Here is a 15,415-nt window from a genome sequence, read left to right on the forward strand (position 1 = left end):
GGCGAGTAGGAACTAAGCTTGGGGATGCTGATACGTCCCAACGTATCAATAATTTATGATGTTCCATGATTGTTTTATGACAATACCTACATGTTTTGCTCACACTTTATAATGTTTTTATGCGTTTTCCGGAACTAACCTATTAACAAGATGCCACAGTGCCAGTTGCTGTTTTCTGTTGTTTTTGGTTCCAGAAAGGCTGTTCGGGCAATATTCTCGGAATTCGACGAAACGAAGACCCAACATCCTATTTTTCCCGGAAGACCCCAGAACACCTGAGGGGGACCAGAGGGGAGGCCCAGGGGCCCCACACATGGTGCTGGCGCGGCCCAGGGGGGCGCCGCCCTGTTGTGTGGTGGCTCCGTACCCCCTCCGACTCCGTCTCTTCGCCTATATAAGCCCTTTCGACCTAAAAACGCGATACCACTTGACGAAACTCCAGAAAGACTCCAGGGGCGCCGCCGCCATCGCGAAACTCCAATTCGGGGGACAGAAGTCTCTGTTCCGGCACCCTGCCGGGACGGGGAAGTGCCCCCGGAAGCCATCTCCATCAACGCCACCGCCTCCATCATGCTCCGTGAGTAGTTCCCCCATGGACTACGGGTTCTAGCTGTAGCTAGTTGGTATTCTCTCCCCCATGTACTTCAGTACAATGATCTCATGAGCTGCCTTACATGATTGAGATCCATCTGATGTAATCGGTGTTGTGTTTGTTGGGATCCGATGGATTGTTACATTATGATTAGTCTATCTATAAAGTTTGTGAAGTTATTGTTGCTGCAATCTTGTTATGCTTAATGCTTGTCACTAGGGTCCGAGTGGCATGATCTTAGATTTAAGCTCTATACTTATTGCTTAGATTGTATCAACAAGTTGTTTGCACATGTCTATGTCCGAAACCCGAGGCCCCAAAGTGACAGAAATTGGGACAACCGGAGGGGAAGGCGTAGGTATGAGGATCACATGTTTTCACCAAGTGTTAATGCTTTGCTCCGGTGCTCTATTAAAAGGAGTACCTTAATTTCCAGTAGATTCCCTAGAGGCCCGGCTGCCCCTGGCTGGTAGGACAAAAGATGTTGTACAAGTTTCTCATTGCGAGCACGTATGACTATATATGGAAAACATGCCTACATGATTAATAATCTTGATATTCTGTCTTAATGCTATTTCAATCCTATCAATTGCCCAACTGTAATTTGTTCACCCAACACTTGTTATTAGAGAGTTACCACTAGTGTAGATAGTTAGGAACCCCGGTCCATCTCGCATCATCATATACTCGTTCTACATGTCATTGGAAGTAGTATCAACTATTTTACGGTGCCATTGCTCTCATATTACTGCTACTCGCTGCTTACTATTCTGTTACTACTGCTCTCATATTACTCGTCTGCTTTCACATCACCCCTGTTACTAGTGCTTTTCCAGGTGCAGCTGAATTGACAACTCAGTTGTTAAGGCTTATAAGTATTCTTTGCTTCCCCTTGTGTCGAATCAATAAATTTGGGTTTTACTTCCCTCGAAGACTGTTGCGATCCCCTATACTTGTGGGTCATCACCCTTCGCCTATTTATTCTCTCTGTCGCGAAAACCCTAGTACCGACAGCCACGATACGAGAAAAGTTCCAGAGACGCCGCCGCCGTCAATCCCATCTCGGGGGATTCTGGAGATCGCCTCCGGCACCCTGCCGGAGAGGGGAATCATCACCAGAGGGCTCTACATCACCATGCCCGCCGCCGGACTGATGCGTGAGTAGTTCATCCTTGGACTACGGGTCCATAGCAGTAGCTAGATGGTTGTCTTCTCCTCTTGTGCTATCATGTTTAGATCTTGTGAGCTGCCTATCATGATCATGATCATCTATATGTAATGCTACATGTTGTGTTTGTTGGGATCCGATGAATATTGAATACTATGTCAAGTTGAATATTGATCTATCATATATTTGCTATTTATGTTCTTGCATGCTCTCCGTTGCTAGTAGAGGCTCTGGCCAAGTTGATACTTGTGACTCCAAGAGGGAGTATTTATGCTTGATAGTGGGTTCATGCCTCCATTGAATCTGGGACGAGTGATGAGAAAGTTCTAAGGTTGTGGATGTGCTTGTTGCCACTAGGGATAAAACATCAATGTTTTGTCTAAGGATATTTGTGTTGATTACATTGCGCACCATACTTAATGCAATTGTCCGTTGTTTGCAACTTAATACTTGGAAGGGGTGCGGATGCTAACCTGAAGGTGGACTTTTTAGGCATAGATGCATGCTGGATGGCGGTCTATGTTCTTTGTCGTAATGCCCTAAGTAAATCTCATAGTAGTCATCATGATATGTATGTGCATCTCTATTCTGTCAATTGTCCAACTGTAATTTGTTCACCCAACATGCTATTTATCTTATTGGAGAGACACCACTAGTGAACTGTGGACCCCGGTCCTATTCTTTTACATCTGAAATACAATCTACTGCAATCACTGTTCTCTATTGTTTTCTACAAGCAAACATCATTCTCCACACCATACGTTTAATCCTTTGTTTTTAGCAAGCCGGTGAGATTGACAACCTCACTGTTAAGTTGGGGCAAAGTATTTTGATTGTGTTGTGCAGGTTCCACGTTGGCGCCGGAATCCCCGGTGTTGCGCCGCACTACACTCCTTCACCAACAACCTTCACGTGGCCTTCATCTCCTACTGGTTCGATAACCTTGGTTTCTTACTGAGGGAAAACTTGCTGCTGTACGCATCACACCTTCCTCTTGGGGTTCCCAACGGACGTGTGCTTTACCGTCACAAGCAGTAGGGCAAGCTAGAGGGTGGCCAACGATGGGGAGATATGGCCACAAAAGAGGAGTCAGACGGGGAAGAGGGAACCGAGGTTAGAAGAATGACAAAAAGGAGAGAAAACGAAAGATACAAAATGGAAAGCAAAATGCCCCACTAACATATGCCCTTCATGTTTTAGTGCAAAGTCAAAATAACAAAATGCAAATATCACTTTACTACAATGGGATCCTTTACCGACCGTTCTCACCCATATTGCTCGCTCGGCTCTCCTGTAGATCTAGGGAAAATTGGTACCCTCCGTTTCCTCTACGGCGATGGTCGACGATGAGACAGGTGAGGGTCCCCCATGTACAACAATAGTCTAGGGTTTAGTAGTAGGTCTAAGTTTTTGTTTGCTTGGCCTAATGCTAGATTTTAGGAGTTATGCGCCCTACATATTTTAGGTCCTATCCGGTACGTGCTTCTGCCTCTTGCCGTGGAGCTTAGATGGTCGGAGCCAGAGAAGAAGGCTAGCACGTTCATGTCCTTAAATTAGCCAATTAGTGTATGAGAATAAGATTTGGCCGGCGAAGTCCCAATTGGCGGTCGGGGTGGCAGACATAAGGGGCCGAAGAGGTATCTTGATCCTTAGGGTTCGAACAAAGCAGTAGAATCTTGCTGATTTGATCTTCGGGTCAGTCGAGAACCACCCCAAACGCCAGTGCAGCCCATGTGCTCATGAGTCATGGACCTCCTTTATTTGGTGGAGGCCCTGCTACCTTGACGCGGCGGTTCCAACCTACCTTGGGCCAAGTGGTGTAGTCCCCACTATAAGTCGGTCGTCACGTTCTGTGGAAATCCAGCGCTAGCGGTGCAGATGAAGAAGAAGGACCCGATGGCGTTTTTACTAATATTTGGAAGTTTTTTCAAGAATTTAAGAATAATTTGTATTTTATTTTATTTGAAAGGACTTATTTCAAAAATGTAATATAACTAAGCAATCTATGGGAGGGACCATTTCCCCATTTAAAAAATAAATAACAAAATGGTTGTAAGATGTCTCTTTTTTATTTTTGAAAATTAGCAGGAGAGCTGCTATATCCATTAAACATATAGAAAATGGTCTAAAGTGTTGAAATAAATTGCCTATATCTTTCCATCAGCTCGGGCTTTTGGAATAGTTGGTTAGTGCATGCAATTCAATATGGTACCAGAGCAGGAGATCCTAGGATCAAATCCTGGCCAACGCAAGAATTAAAAGAAATATCGCGGCTCCCCAAACATGCATCACAATAGGCCAAAGGGCAAAGACGTAGGGTGAGTGTTGAAATAAATTGCCTACATCTTTCCATCAGCTCGGGCTTTTGGAATAGTTGGTTAGTGCATGCAATTCAATATAAAGACCCACACACTGCTCGGTAAATTATAGGAAAATCATGGAAAAACTTGAACGATGGGAAGCCACACAAAAACACCACAAAGACATAAAAGGTGTCAGTCAGCGGAACACATGACACACACAGCCAAGCACCTGAGCGACTCCCGCTACCAAGGTGTGCACCGTAAACCATCGCAAGAATTAGATTTTGCATGAGCATATTCGCAAAACTTGTTGACACCTGCGAGGAACAACATGCTCAAAGGTAGAAAACATATGCCTATCCGATCCCACAAGTAAACGGCCAATGCGGCTCATCGGACTCTCCTTGCATGTGGAGGGGGTTGTTTTGCCCACCCTCACATGCTGCGGGTCCCTCTGGCCGGATCCATCTTTAGAAAGACGCCCCAAAAGGGAGCACGACGCAAAGTATTGCCGCCATTGTCCGCTCCGGAAGAACGGAGCTAGGGATTCCTCCGGAGCAAAATGAGAAACACTACAAGATGATGCATGTGCCTGGCATTATTAAAAAACGCCGAGACACGGCCTTAATTGCCGTGCTCGCGCTAGCCCGACAAAAAAAGTCGCAGGGAAAATTGAGTCGGGAATGTGCAGACCTAACGCTTTTGACGCATGACACTTTGCATTCGCCGCACGCTCTCCCTATCACAACACCACGCTAGTCTTCCTTGGTACATTAATAGACGGTGTAAAATTTAGTTCAGTGTACATGTAAGGTGCGAAACATTATTTTTGTCTTGTATCTTGCAACTTTTTGGCGGCAAAAAATTAATCGCAATTAACATTAATAAGTTAAATTTTCTATAACATCCAGATTATAATTTCCATGTAATTAAGATGAGATAATTTATTTAATTAACACATAAAAGTCATTACATTACATTAGAGCACATCGAACATTGGATGTACTCGTTAGTAGGGCAAGTATGCTCCCTGTATTACACATAGTTTAAAATAGCCGGCTATCTCATTTAGCCGCGATTATTTTGGAGGCTATAAAAGGCTATAGCCGGGTTATAGCGGGCTATTCCATTTAGCCCTTTTTCAAAAAATTGGAATGTTTCTGTCATATCTTACCAAATGAAGAGGAAACTATGACTCAAATACTCCTGAGACAAATTATTCAACTATTCAAGGCAAACAAGTATTCAGTTATTCAACTCACAAGTTTTATCTAATTATATAGAACGCAAATTCAAAAAACAAGAAATAAAAAATAAAAATAAGATACATTCAAAATGCAGGAGGTTTAGCGGCTAAATTAGAGGTTAAACAGGGGCTAAATTAGGCTATAGCCGGCTATTAGAGGTTTTTTCTCATTTAGCCTATAAAGGACATAGACGCAGCAGCGGCAAGTCTCCCGAAAGGCTATAGCCGGGCTAGCCAGGCTAGCCAGGCTATAACCGGCTATTTAAAACCATGGTATTACATAATTATGGAAGTGGGGGTAGGATTTTTATACAGGCCACTAAGAAAGTCATGCTTTATGGGCCTTGGTTGCTCGAAGGCCGGACCAACGGTCATCTTTGAGATCCACACTATCAAATATCAAACCGGATGATACATGTCCTTCTCCCTGGTTAATTAAGTATGGTGTGTTTGGACAGCTCCACTTCACCAATCTACGGGCGAAGCCGGTGAAGCTGTCCCAACTCTAGTTCTTAGGTGGAGTGAAGCGGTGGCCTCTAATTTTATAATAAAGAAAGAGAAAAAATCGATGGCCTCTCGTAGTTCATTTTCTTTTCCTGGAGTAGAGAAATACTTCTGGGTGCTTCATCTGCTCCACTCCTTGTCCCCTGATTCATGTCTATTCATGGTGTGTGGTGACTATGGCTAGTCACTGCCTCCATCTCCGGCGGCTAGGCCGTCCTCCCCTCCGCCTGAACCCCAGCTTCTTCCTCTCTACAACCCGCTGATCGATTCCCCTCCTTGGATCGACCCGGCGTCGGAAGCACATTGGACGGGGAGGTCTGCTTGCTGGCCGCCGCTGCCATCTCATTTTTCTCAGGAATCCCATCGCCTGACTGCCGTCCCCTTCACCCAAGCATCCTTTTCTACGACCCCCTGCTCGATCCCCGTCCTTGGATTGAACAGGCGGCGCAAGAACAGCCAACGTGGCCGTATGTTTGTTGGCCGTTTCGTTGTTCCGGAGAATCCTGTCGCCTGCCTGCACCAGGACTCCAGGAGGTCGTGTCTTACAACAAGAGCACCAGCAAACAACGCATGTAGATCTGGATAATTTGTCGTGTCCTGTAATTTCTTGTTCAACCTGCAGCCAATCTGTGAATATTTCTTGTTCAGTTCATACATATTCTTTTTCAGGTTGTATGCAAATGCAGAGATATATTTTAAGAAATAAAATGCAAAGGTTGTGGTGTTGATCTATCGGCAGTGAGATCAAATCAAAACATACTAGTACTGCTACTAGTAGCAAATGAGGGTCTCATGGACGTTGCACATCAAACGACTGGAAACAAGGATCTGAAGCTAACCTAGCCAAACAGTTTTTACTGCTCCGGAGTTTTACAAGTCGATCGGAGTGGAGTTTAGTGGTGAAGTGAAGTTAGGTGAAGTGAAGCTCTCCCAAACATAGCCTAAGCTCCGGTCAAAAATTAAAAGGGAGATAAGAAAACAACACAACAGGAGATCAACACATTACACATCTTTTTTTATACAAGCTTAATTATTTGGTACAAAATAAACAAACAACACAAAAGGAAATTAACAAATCACAAATCGATGCTACTAGCTTGATTCTTTGGTACAAAATAAACAAAAAACAGAAGAGACAAAACACATCACACATATCATAAGTACAAGCTCAATTGTTCGGTGAAAAATAAAGAATGATAATCGAAAATAAAATCACACATTTTTAGCCAGGGCCTCTAACTTTTTCTTAAGCAGCGCCAACATAGCGGCCATATCCAAGCACGTCGACTTAACCGTGTTTACCTTATCTTATCCTTCCTGCATTGCTTCTTCCAGGCTTTGCTGAAATTCCTAGTCGGACACCTTGATTTCTTTGGGTTTGGCAAGTCTCCACACCGTCAGCAACGCTTGAGAAAGCTCCGGTGAGTGCGGTTTTAACGATCTATTCCATGAAGGTGCACCTAAGGGATTTATAGTGACACTGCTTGAACTTCCGACGAGTGTCCACGCCCTCATAAGCCACGAGATGACGTAGTTATTGGCCGTAGTCGCATAGCCGCCACGTCCCATGTATGCTCGTTATGGATAAACCTGGGCACTTTGCTCTGAGAAGAAAATCCCAAATATCCCTAATCAAGATCGAAAAATTAAAATGTAGCAGACCAACGAAGAAGCCCAAAGATCGATGGTAAAGTATACAATGCCGTCGTCGCGCTCAACTCCAGCATGTGCTCACATAATGTTCACTGGTGTCTCAGCCGCCGCTGTGCTCACATAATGGTTTGAACGTTCACCTGGCAAGATAAGCTCATACATGATGAGTGGTGGTTTAAGCGTGTGTTGGTGGAAGGTGCATATTAATAATTGGCAAGGAAAGAACTCCTCGTGGCGGGACACAGTAGTCAGTGAGGAAAGTTTGACCGGTCATTGACAATTCTATAGTGAGGGACTCACTTAAAACGTTGTTAGGATGCACGTCATTGATATTAATGACGCCGTTCCTCTAGCGCGACAGAGCGTAGCGCCACTCTTGCATGCCACCTACCATGGTTCCCAAATGTGCTGGCATGGTGTCTACCTCAGCACAAAAATGACCGCCGGCTTTGCTAGCCGCCGGGAAAGGGTGCCGCTGGCCGAATTTTTTTGCAAGTCTTGTGCCGTCCAAAAAAATCCGCACGGTATGTTTTTTTTTGTAGTGTAAGGGTGGGTGAGAGCTCTTACATCGATGCCTCACGCCTCCAACAAGGAGACATCACATGTAGGCGCCTCCGTTGACGACTCCAACAACAGCCAGAGCATATCTTTCGCCAACAGCCCATCAGACAAAAACCTAAATAGGGGCTAGTCAGCTGCCACGCGTGGAACTGTGACCCTCGGCCACACAACGCATCCCGCGGACCACATCTTCACGGCCTCCCGAAGATGTCAGCTCAATTCCCCGCTAGATGGTGCCATTTATATCATGCGCAAGAAAACATGATTTAACAACCCCGACGCCACTCTTCTCCCCCGCACGGCCATAGGTAAGCAGTGCCAACCTTGACTACCCGAAGCCCAACCACCCTGCGCAAACTTGAACAACAACTGTAGGACCCCTGCCAGAAGCGCCAAGTTTGAGACCGCATCTAGAGGCCACTGTTGTCAGGTCAACCCTAGCGCAGAACGCCAGAACCTTCAACGGTTCAGGGCCCTCCCGGCCAAGATCGAACATGTGTCCCCGAGTAGCACCAAAACGGCGCCGCTGGACAGAGCTGACAGCTTCCACCATCTCACACTGCGCTGTCATCTCCGCCGCCATCCGCGACAAGCCTACGCCACTTCACAACGTTGGCGGCGGCATCGACAAGGGGAATTTTGGACAGAGGGATTGTCTAGGGTTTTGGAGGGGACCTCCAGGGCTTCTCGAGCGGGAGCGACCGGGGAGGTGAGTATAGTGCTTGAATAGCTCAAGGTGTGCCCCCATTTGGATACCAACAATATATGGCTCACTTTGTGGGCTATGTTTTCTTTTGAGAAGTCGTTTCGATATATGGCCAGATGGGCTAGAATAGAACTGCTTTCCAAGTTCTTTCTTGGGCAGCCCATGAAAGAGTTGCAGGAACGAACGAATGATCACCACTTGCTCCTCACCTCGCCTCCCTTCCACTCAATCGTCTCCCGCCTGAGTTCATACCAACCCAATCCACCCCTCGCCTCATACGACAGCCACCAGTCCGCGCGCAGTCCACACACCCGCCATGGCCGCCCTTACCGCCGCGCTCCCGTCCTCGCCGGCCGCCAAGGCCGCGGTTTCTTCCTCCGTCTCGCCGCCGTGCTTCTTGGCCTACCCGAGTCGTCTCCGCAATGCGAGCAGCAGGGGCGTGCGCACGGCGCAGGCAGTGTCCACGGAGACCGCGGAGCCCGCCGCGCCGGTGAAGGAGAAGAAGATCTCCAAGAAGCAGGACGAGGGCGTCGTGACCAACAAGTACCGCCCCAAGGAGCCATACGTCGGGCGGTGCCTCCTCAACACCCGCATCACCGGCGACAACGCGCCCGGCGAGACCTGGCACATGGTCTTCAGCACCGAAGGTATCCATCTCGATCTCCTCCCTCGATCGGCCATCGGCCATGGAGAACAAGAACACAACCGTCAACTGAACTGAATCTTGAATTGGTGGATTAATCGCGCGCAGGTGAGATCCCGTACAGAGAGGGGCAGTCGATCGGCGTGATCGCGGACGGGGAGGACAAGAACGGGAAGCCGCACAAGCTCAGGCTCTACTCCATCGCCAGCAGCGCCCTGGGGGACTTCGGCGACTCCAAGACCGTCTCGCTCTGCGTGAAGCGCCTCGTCTACACCAACGACGCCGGGGAGGTCGTCAAGGGCGTATGCTCAAACTTCCTCTGTACGTTGTGATCATCCACAGATCACCTTTTGTTTTCACTCTCTCTGCTACTTCTTATATTGATTAATTGCTGGAACTTGATCATGGATATATGTAGGGGATTTCAACTAATTAACGATTCGATGCAATTCTAGTTTGCTCCTAATTTTTTGTCATACTCTTAGTATTTTCTTTGTATGCTAAACTGCTCACACATGTGTATACGTGCAGGTGACCTGAAACCGGGGCAAGAAGTGAAGATCACGGGGCCTGTGGGAAAGGAAATGCTCATGCCCAAGGACCCCAACGCCACCATCATCATGGTAAAAACACTATTTCCTGCTTAAAATGAATGGAGATCAGTACTTGCATCCATGTCTATTTTTCCCAAGGAGAAACTCTTCTGTCGGACTCACACATAATAATTTACTACTACTATTTCACTTATGAATGAATGAAACAATTGCAGCTTGGGACGGGTACCGGTATCGCGCCGTTCCGCTCCTTCCTGTGGAAGATCTTCTTCGAGGAGCACGAGGACTACAAGGTTAGTACTACAAGTAAACATGAATAACACCAGAGACCAGTCATCCATACATGCTTGAATTAATTTATTAACTGTCATTTGAACCTGTCGGCTAGTGTTTCCCCAATTTGTCACTATACAGAAAAAAAAATTAAAATTTGATCTTTGTACTATTGTGTGCAGTTCAATGGCCTGGCATGGCTCTTCTTGGGTGTCCCCACAAGTGACACTCTACTCTACAAGGAGGTAACTGATTAAGTGTGGCTACCGTTGCTCAGTTCATCGATGGTCATCCATCTACCCGAGCCTGACAAGGTAGCTGAATCTGTCGACATGGAAATTGCGTGTTGCAGGAGTTTGAGCACATGGCTAAGATCGGCGGCGACAACTTCCGGCTGGACTTCGCTGTGAGCAGGGAGCAGACTAACGCTGCGGGGGAGAAGATGTACATCCAGACGCGGATGGCGGAGTACAAGGAGGAGCTCTGGGAAATGCTCAAGAAGGACAACACCTACGTCTACATGTGTGGTCTCAAGGGCATGGAGAAGGGCATTGACGACATCATGGTCGACCTCGCCGCCAAAGACGGTAAACTATACATTTCACACTTATTTTCTTAAATTGAATCAACCTATAAAATCAAGCTAATGTGATGAATTATTCTTTGGGGTTGATCGAGTAGGGATCAACTGGATCGACTACAAGAAGCAGTTGAAGAAGGCCGAGCAATGGAACGTCGAAGTCTACTGATCGAAATCAGTTCATCACTCCTGTTGCCATGGAAGGACGGCATGCATATGCTGCAAATGTTTCTTCCCACCTAGTTCTTTTTTCCTTTTACCCCGCAACTGAATCGTGCAAAGCTCAAGGCTTCGATCATATATACGCCTTGTATCTAGCGACGAGAGTGAATTGGCGCGGTAAGCTGTTATGGAATCTCCTTGGCACGTCTGATCAATGTACATACTGGCACACATTTGTCTTGATTGATCTCGCTCGCCTTCTCCATCATCCTATTATATAATACGTACTCCGTATATGAAATGAATGTATACTTATGTATGTAGGTACACTGTAATGATAATATTTTCCAATGGTTTTCTGGTTTTTTATTTTACTTTCTTACAGTACCTGATCTTAGAAATAATGTTTTTACATTATTATATTATCTTCAAAAAAATGTTAATGCACAGAGTGGTAGTAGTAGATTGATATTGGGCTGTAATCGGGACAAGCAAAGTGAAACAGTGGGCCTACTCGGGCCCAGTATCAGCGCATTCGTTCTCCCCCACGAACAAACCCTAGCAACGACACCTATATAAGACCCAACCTCCCGCGATGGCTCCCTCTTCCGCCGCCGCCGCCGCAAAGACACACCGCCGCCGCCGCCGTCGACGAGCCCCATCTCGGCAAGATGAAGACGATCCTGGCGTCGGAGACGATGGACATCCCGGAGGAAGTGACGGTGAAGGTGTCGGCGAAGATGATCTCGGTGACGGGGCCGCGGGGCACGCTCACCCGCAACTTCAAGCACCTCAACCTCGACTTCCAGCTGCAGGAGGGCGGCCGGAAGCTCAAGGTGGACGCCTGGTTCGGGACCCGCCGCACCATGGCCGCCATCCGCACCGCCATCTCCCACGTCCAGAACCTCATCACCGGGGTCACCAAGGGCTTCCGCTACAAGATGCGGTTTGTGTATGCCCATTTCCCCATCAACGCCTCCATCAACTCCGGCAACAAGGGGATCGAGATCAGGAACTTCCTCGGCGAGAAGAAGGTAACTCCGCTTGACCCTGCAGAAGTTTTCTTCTTCCACACCAAACCTGGAACAACCGCAGTGAGATGGATCAAGCTAGTGCTCCAGTTTCCTTTGTTGGATGTCTATTTAGCTAGTGATTTTGTTTTAGAGATTTTAGTGTGTCCTGAGCTATTGATGTTAACATAAAAAATTGCTGTTAGACCTATGAGTCACTGTTTCTGAAAGTTGTTGCAATTGTAGCATGTCGTAGCCCCTAAGCCAACCGCCTGTATCTGAGCGAACTATATTTCAGGGAGGGAAATCCGTCTTCATTTACCATTCTGTCCATGTTGCTCATGCGTGTTATATGTAGTTTGGGAAATGGGATACCATGTATTTAAATGGGTGATTCTTCAGTGTGTTTAGATTCTCACACGTCACCTAGTTTTAGGATCACTTATGTTGATACTCTGCAATTCAAATGATGTTCATCTTATTTTAGTTGATTTCATCGGCATGCTGATAATGTTGTGCATGCTGATAATGTTGTAACAGAACATTGGTCACCAGCATTACTCTAGTGATGCTCATGTGTAGGTTCATTGGCTCATATTATTACCTTAAGTGGTGCTATGCTCTAGAGAGGCATATCTAATTTTGACATTGTGTGTTTGTGATTCCCTGTATAGCTTTATATGTTGCGACACCGCCACTTGTTATCTGTAGCTTGACTCATTTTTGAAATGTACTGAGGTTGTCCCTTTGAATAGGTAAGGAAAGTTGACATGCTTGATGGTGTCACTATCCTGCGGTCTGAGAAGGTCAAGGATGAGATCGTCCTCGATGGCAATGACATCGAGCTTGTCTCGCGCTCTGCTGCCCTGATTAACCAGGTTGGTCTCCTTATGTCTGTGTATTCTCACACTGAAGTTACCTTCCTCTGAGCTGTAAACTCTATTTGAGGTGAGCGGGATATACTTGGCAGTGCCTGAAGTTTTCTGCATCATGGATAAACCTCTATTTGTAATTGTAGATTCTGTAGGCTGTAGCATACCTCTCAATGATTATATACCTCATGCCAGCATCTTTATGATTTTGATAGAACAAGCCAACCAGAGGATATCATTCACTGTTATATTCTGTACTTGTAGCATTTGCCCTTGTTTGCTCACAGTGATTTTTTTCCCTGAACTACTAGTGAGAAGTCAAATGATATGCATGTCTTGTTGAAACAATTGCATTACTGTTTCACATGCAGTTTGTGTTTTTCTTTCTCATATTATCTCCATCCTGACCCTTGATTGCTCTGCTTTTCTTGGAACAGAAATGCCACGTGAAGAAGAAGGATATCAGGAAGTTCTTGGACGGTATCTACGTCAGCGACAAGGGTGCCATCAAGGAAGAGTAGAAGTGCGACCTGTGTGCAACCGTTTGTAGCTGGTAGTAGAAACTGTACTAAGAGGGAATATCCTGAGCTTTTATTTCTTTGAGTGAATGACAAGTTCATTACAATCTGTACCTGCTCCATTAAGGATGGTGTTCTGTTACTGGAGATGTGTTCCCTATGTTTTTTGTTCTGCGAAATGTTGGATAAGCAAGACTTCTAATCTATGATGCGGTTGTTGCTCGTTTTCTTAGGGTTTACTCCTCTGGTAGATAGAACTCAAAACCTCTACAGCTTAACTATGTTAGTTCAACGCAAAAGCAGCATCGTTTATAGTTTTATTCTGTAGATAACTGTGATGATTATATCAGTATGTGCATTATTATCAAAAAATGGTTTGATGAATGCATCGTAACTCGTTAGATACATATGGTGATACTTATAACCACTAGATTTAGATGTGCGCCTTGGTGCACGGCCCCGTGTAGATCATGCTAATGTTTATTGATATAAATAGCTGCTAATATGATAATATGGTTCTTAGTATTCAGTGAAAGCAACTAAGATAAAAACTGCAGAACTCATATGATAATATGGTTCTTAGTTTTCAGTGAAAGCAACTAAGATAAAAACTGCAGAACTCCTGAATTTCAACAAATACATACGGTAATTAGAAAATGATCTAATTTTTGGGATAAACTTTCAAGAGAATTGGGCATACTATAAAAACAACTTTTTTATATGCCAAAACTTACATGAGAAGATGTCTTGGTACTTCTAACCCATTAAACTACCGCATCCACAAGTTAGGACCGAGAATAAAAGCAGTTTAGGCATATGACCACACATACACAAATACATCTCATAATTTTATAGCTACATCCTAGAAAGTTTCTGATCAACAAAACAAAATGGCAATTTTTGGAGGAACATGTTGTTCATATATTTGGCCACAGTGTTGTGTTGTACACTCGTACCCGCATCTAGCATAAACATTTTTGTAGGCTTTGGCCCGTGTATTAATCAAAGTCTAAAATAACCTTCTGTCCCATTACGTCGTCGGTCTAGGGACTTCAGCTTCCCGATACAGCTACGCATTATGTTGGTCGAACATGAAACTACCGCTAAGAGAAGCCAAGGAAAGGGACATCTTAGCATCTCTACTACATGCTTCGACTTGGCCGTCCCACATGGGCGACGTCGGACCGATCTCAAACCATAGCTTCCAGCCCACCTCCCCCTCCTCTCCCCATCGCCATTGTCGGTGCAGGCCGGCGGCGGCTGCCATGCCCCTATCCACATGCTAGGAAAGGAGGCGTTGGATTCTCCTTGGTCGGTAGCGGTTTTCTCAGTTCAACGACGGTCCGGCCGCGGCGTGCCTTCTCGGGTGGCGAGGTGGCCACGACGCGGCCATTTGGTGGTGGGGTGGCCAGTGCATATCGGCGGGACCTCCCATCCTATATATGGGACCCATCTGGGTCTCGAAGGGCCAGGCCCTAGGGTGTCTGAGTGGCTCAAGATGGGAGTGACCTAGACAACGGCTCGCCTACTGCAGCTCGGCGACGGGAGATTCACGAGCCCGCTTGGGCTCGGCGGGGCTAGATGCACCTGATGCTGCTCCCGGTCAGTTACCGCTAATGACGGAGGAGGCTATGCCCTCCCGCGTGGCTGCTGCTCAACCGCTCCTCGTTCCTTGCTGTCTCTTCTCGATCCAAAGGAGTATTCGGAATCAACTCCTCCGGCCCAAATTTTACTCTGAATGGACCAGAAGCCACCAAAGCTTATCAATTCGCTCGCTCATTCTAAAGAAAACAAAGATAATCTGGTGCTCTCTTAAAAAAACGTGGCAGAGAAGGCAGCTGCTCCGCTTGATGCGGCGACCGGCGGCTATGAGGAACACCGGGCGGCCAGGAAAGCAAGTGGCACTATGAGCTTGGGCCAACCGGTTTCGACCAACGGATGCTCCGCTGAGAGGAATGCGGTGGTCGATTCGATTCTGCGCGAGTAAGGCTATGCCATCATGCTTCAGGAGTTCGGTTACCTCCAGCTGCAGATGAAGGCAAGTCCCTTTGTAATCTCTATACTTAATTT

General features: G+C 46.4%; 2 protein-coding genes across 2 annotated transcripts; both read left to right on the forward strand.

Moving 5' to 3' along the window:
- Positions 1–9,018: 9,018 nt before the first annotated feature.
- On the forward strand, positions 9,019–11,314 carry LOC124691496 (ferredoxin--NADP reductase, leaf isozyme 1, chloroplastic-like). Its single transcript, XM_047224774.1, has 7 exons — positions 9,019–9,380; positions 9,485–9,697; positions 9,908–9,999; positions 10,146–10,223; positions 10,386–10,448; positions 10,556–10,790; positions 10,885–11,314. The coding sequence occupies exons 1-7, from the start codon at positions 9,050–9,052 to the stop codon at positions 10,950–10,952; spliced, it is 1,080 nt and encodes a 359-aa protein (XP_047080730.1). The 5' UTR covers positions 9,019–9,049; the 3' UTR covers positions 10,953–11,314.
- A 250-nt stretch (positions 11,315–11,564) lies between these two features.
- LOC124686165 (60S ribosomal protein L9-like) lies at positions 11,565–13,577 on the forward strand. Its single transcript, XM_047220150.1, has 3 exons — positions 11,565–11,979; positions 12,711–12,833; positions 13,265–13,577. Exons 1-3 carry the CDS (start codon positions 11,617–11,619, stop codon positions 13,346–13,348), a joined length of 570 nt encoding a protein of 189 aa, XP_047076106.1. The 5' UTR covers positions 11,565–11,616; the 3' UTR covers positions 13,349–13,577.
- The last annotated feature ends 1,838 nt before the right edge of the window (positions 13,578–15,415 follow it).

Source organism: Lolium rigidum, chromosome 2, assembly GCF_022539505.1.
Source record: "Lolium rigidum isolate FL_2022 chromosome 2, APGP_CSIRO_Lrig_0.1, whole genome shotgun sequence".
Taxonomy (NCBI): Eukaryota; Viridiplantae; Streptophyta; class Magnoliopsida; order Poales; family Poaceae; genus Lolium; species Lolium rigidum.

Coding starts and splice junctions, on each gene's coding strand:
- LOC124691496 (XM_047224774.1), top strand. CDS start 9,050: ATGGCCGCCCTTACCGCCGCGCTCCCGTCCTCGCCGGCCGCCAAGGCC. Junction 9,381..9,484: donor CATGGTCTTCAGCACCGAAG/GTATCCATCTCG, acceptor AATCGCGCGCAG/GTGAGATCCCGTACAGAGAG. Junction 10,791..10,884: donor CGACCTCGCCGCCAAAGACG/GTAAACTATACA, acceptor TTGATCGAGTAG/GGATCAACTGGATCGACTAC.
- LOC124686165 (XM_047220150.1), top strand. CDS start 11,617: ATGAAGACGATCCTGGCGTCGGAGACGATGGACATCCCGGAGGAAGTG. Junction 11,980..12,710: donor ACTTCCTCGGCGAGAAGAAG/GTAACTCCGCTT, acceptor CCCTTTGAATAG/GTAAGGAAAGTTGACATGCT. Junction 12,834..13,264: donor CTGCTGCCCTGATTAACCAG/GTTGGTCTCCTT, acceptor TTCTTGGAACAG/AAATGCCACGTGAAGAAGAA.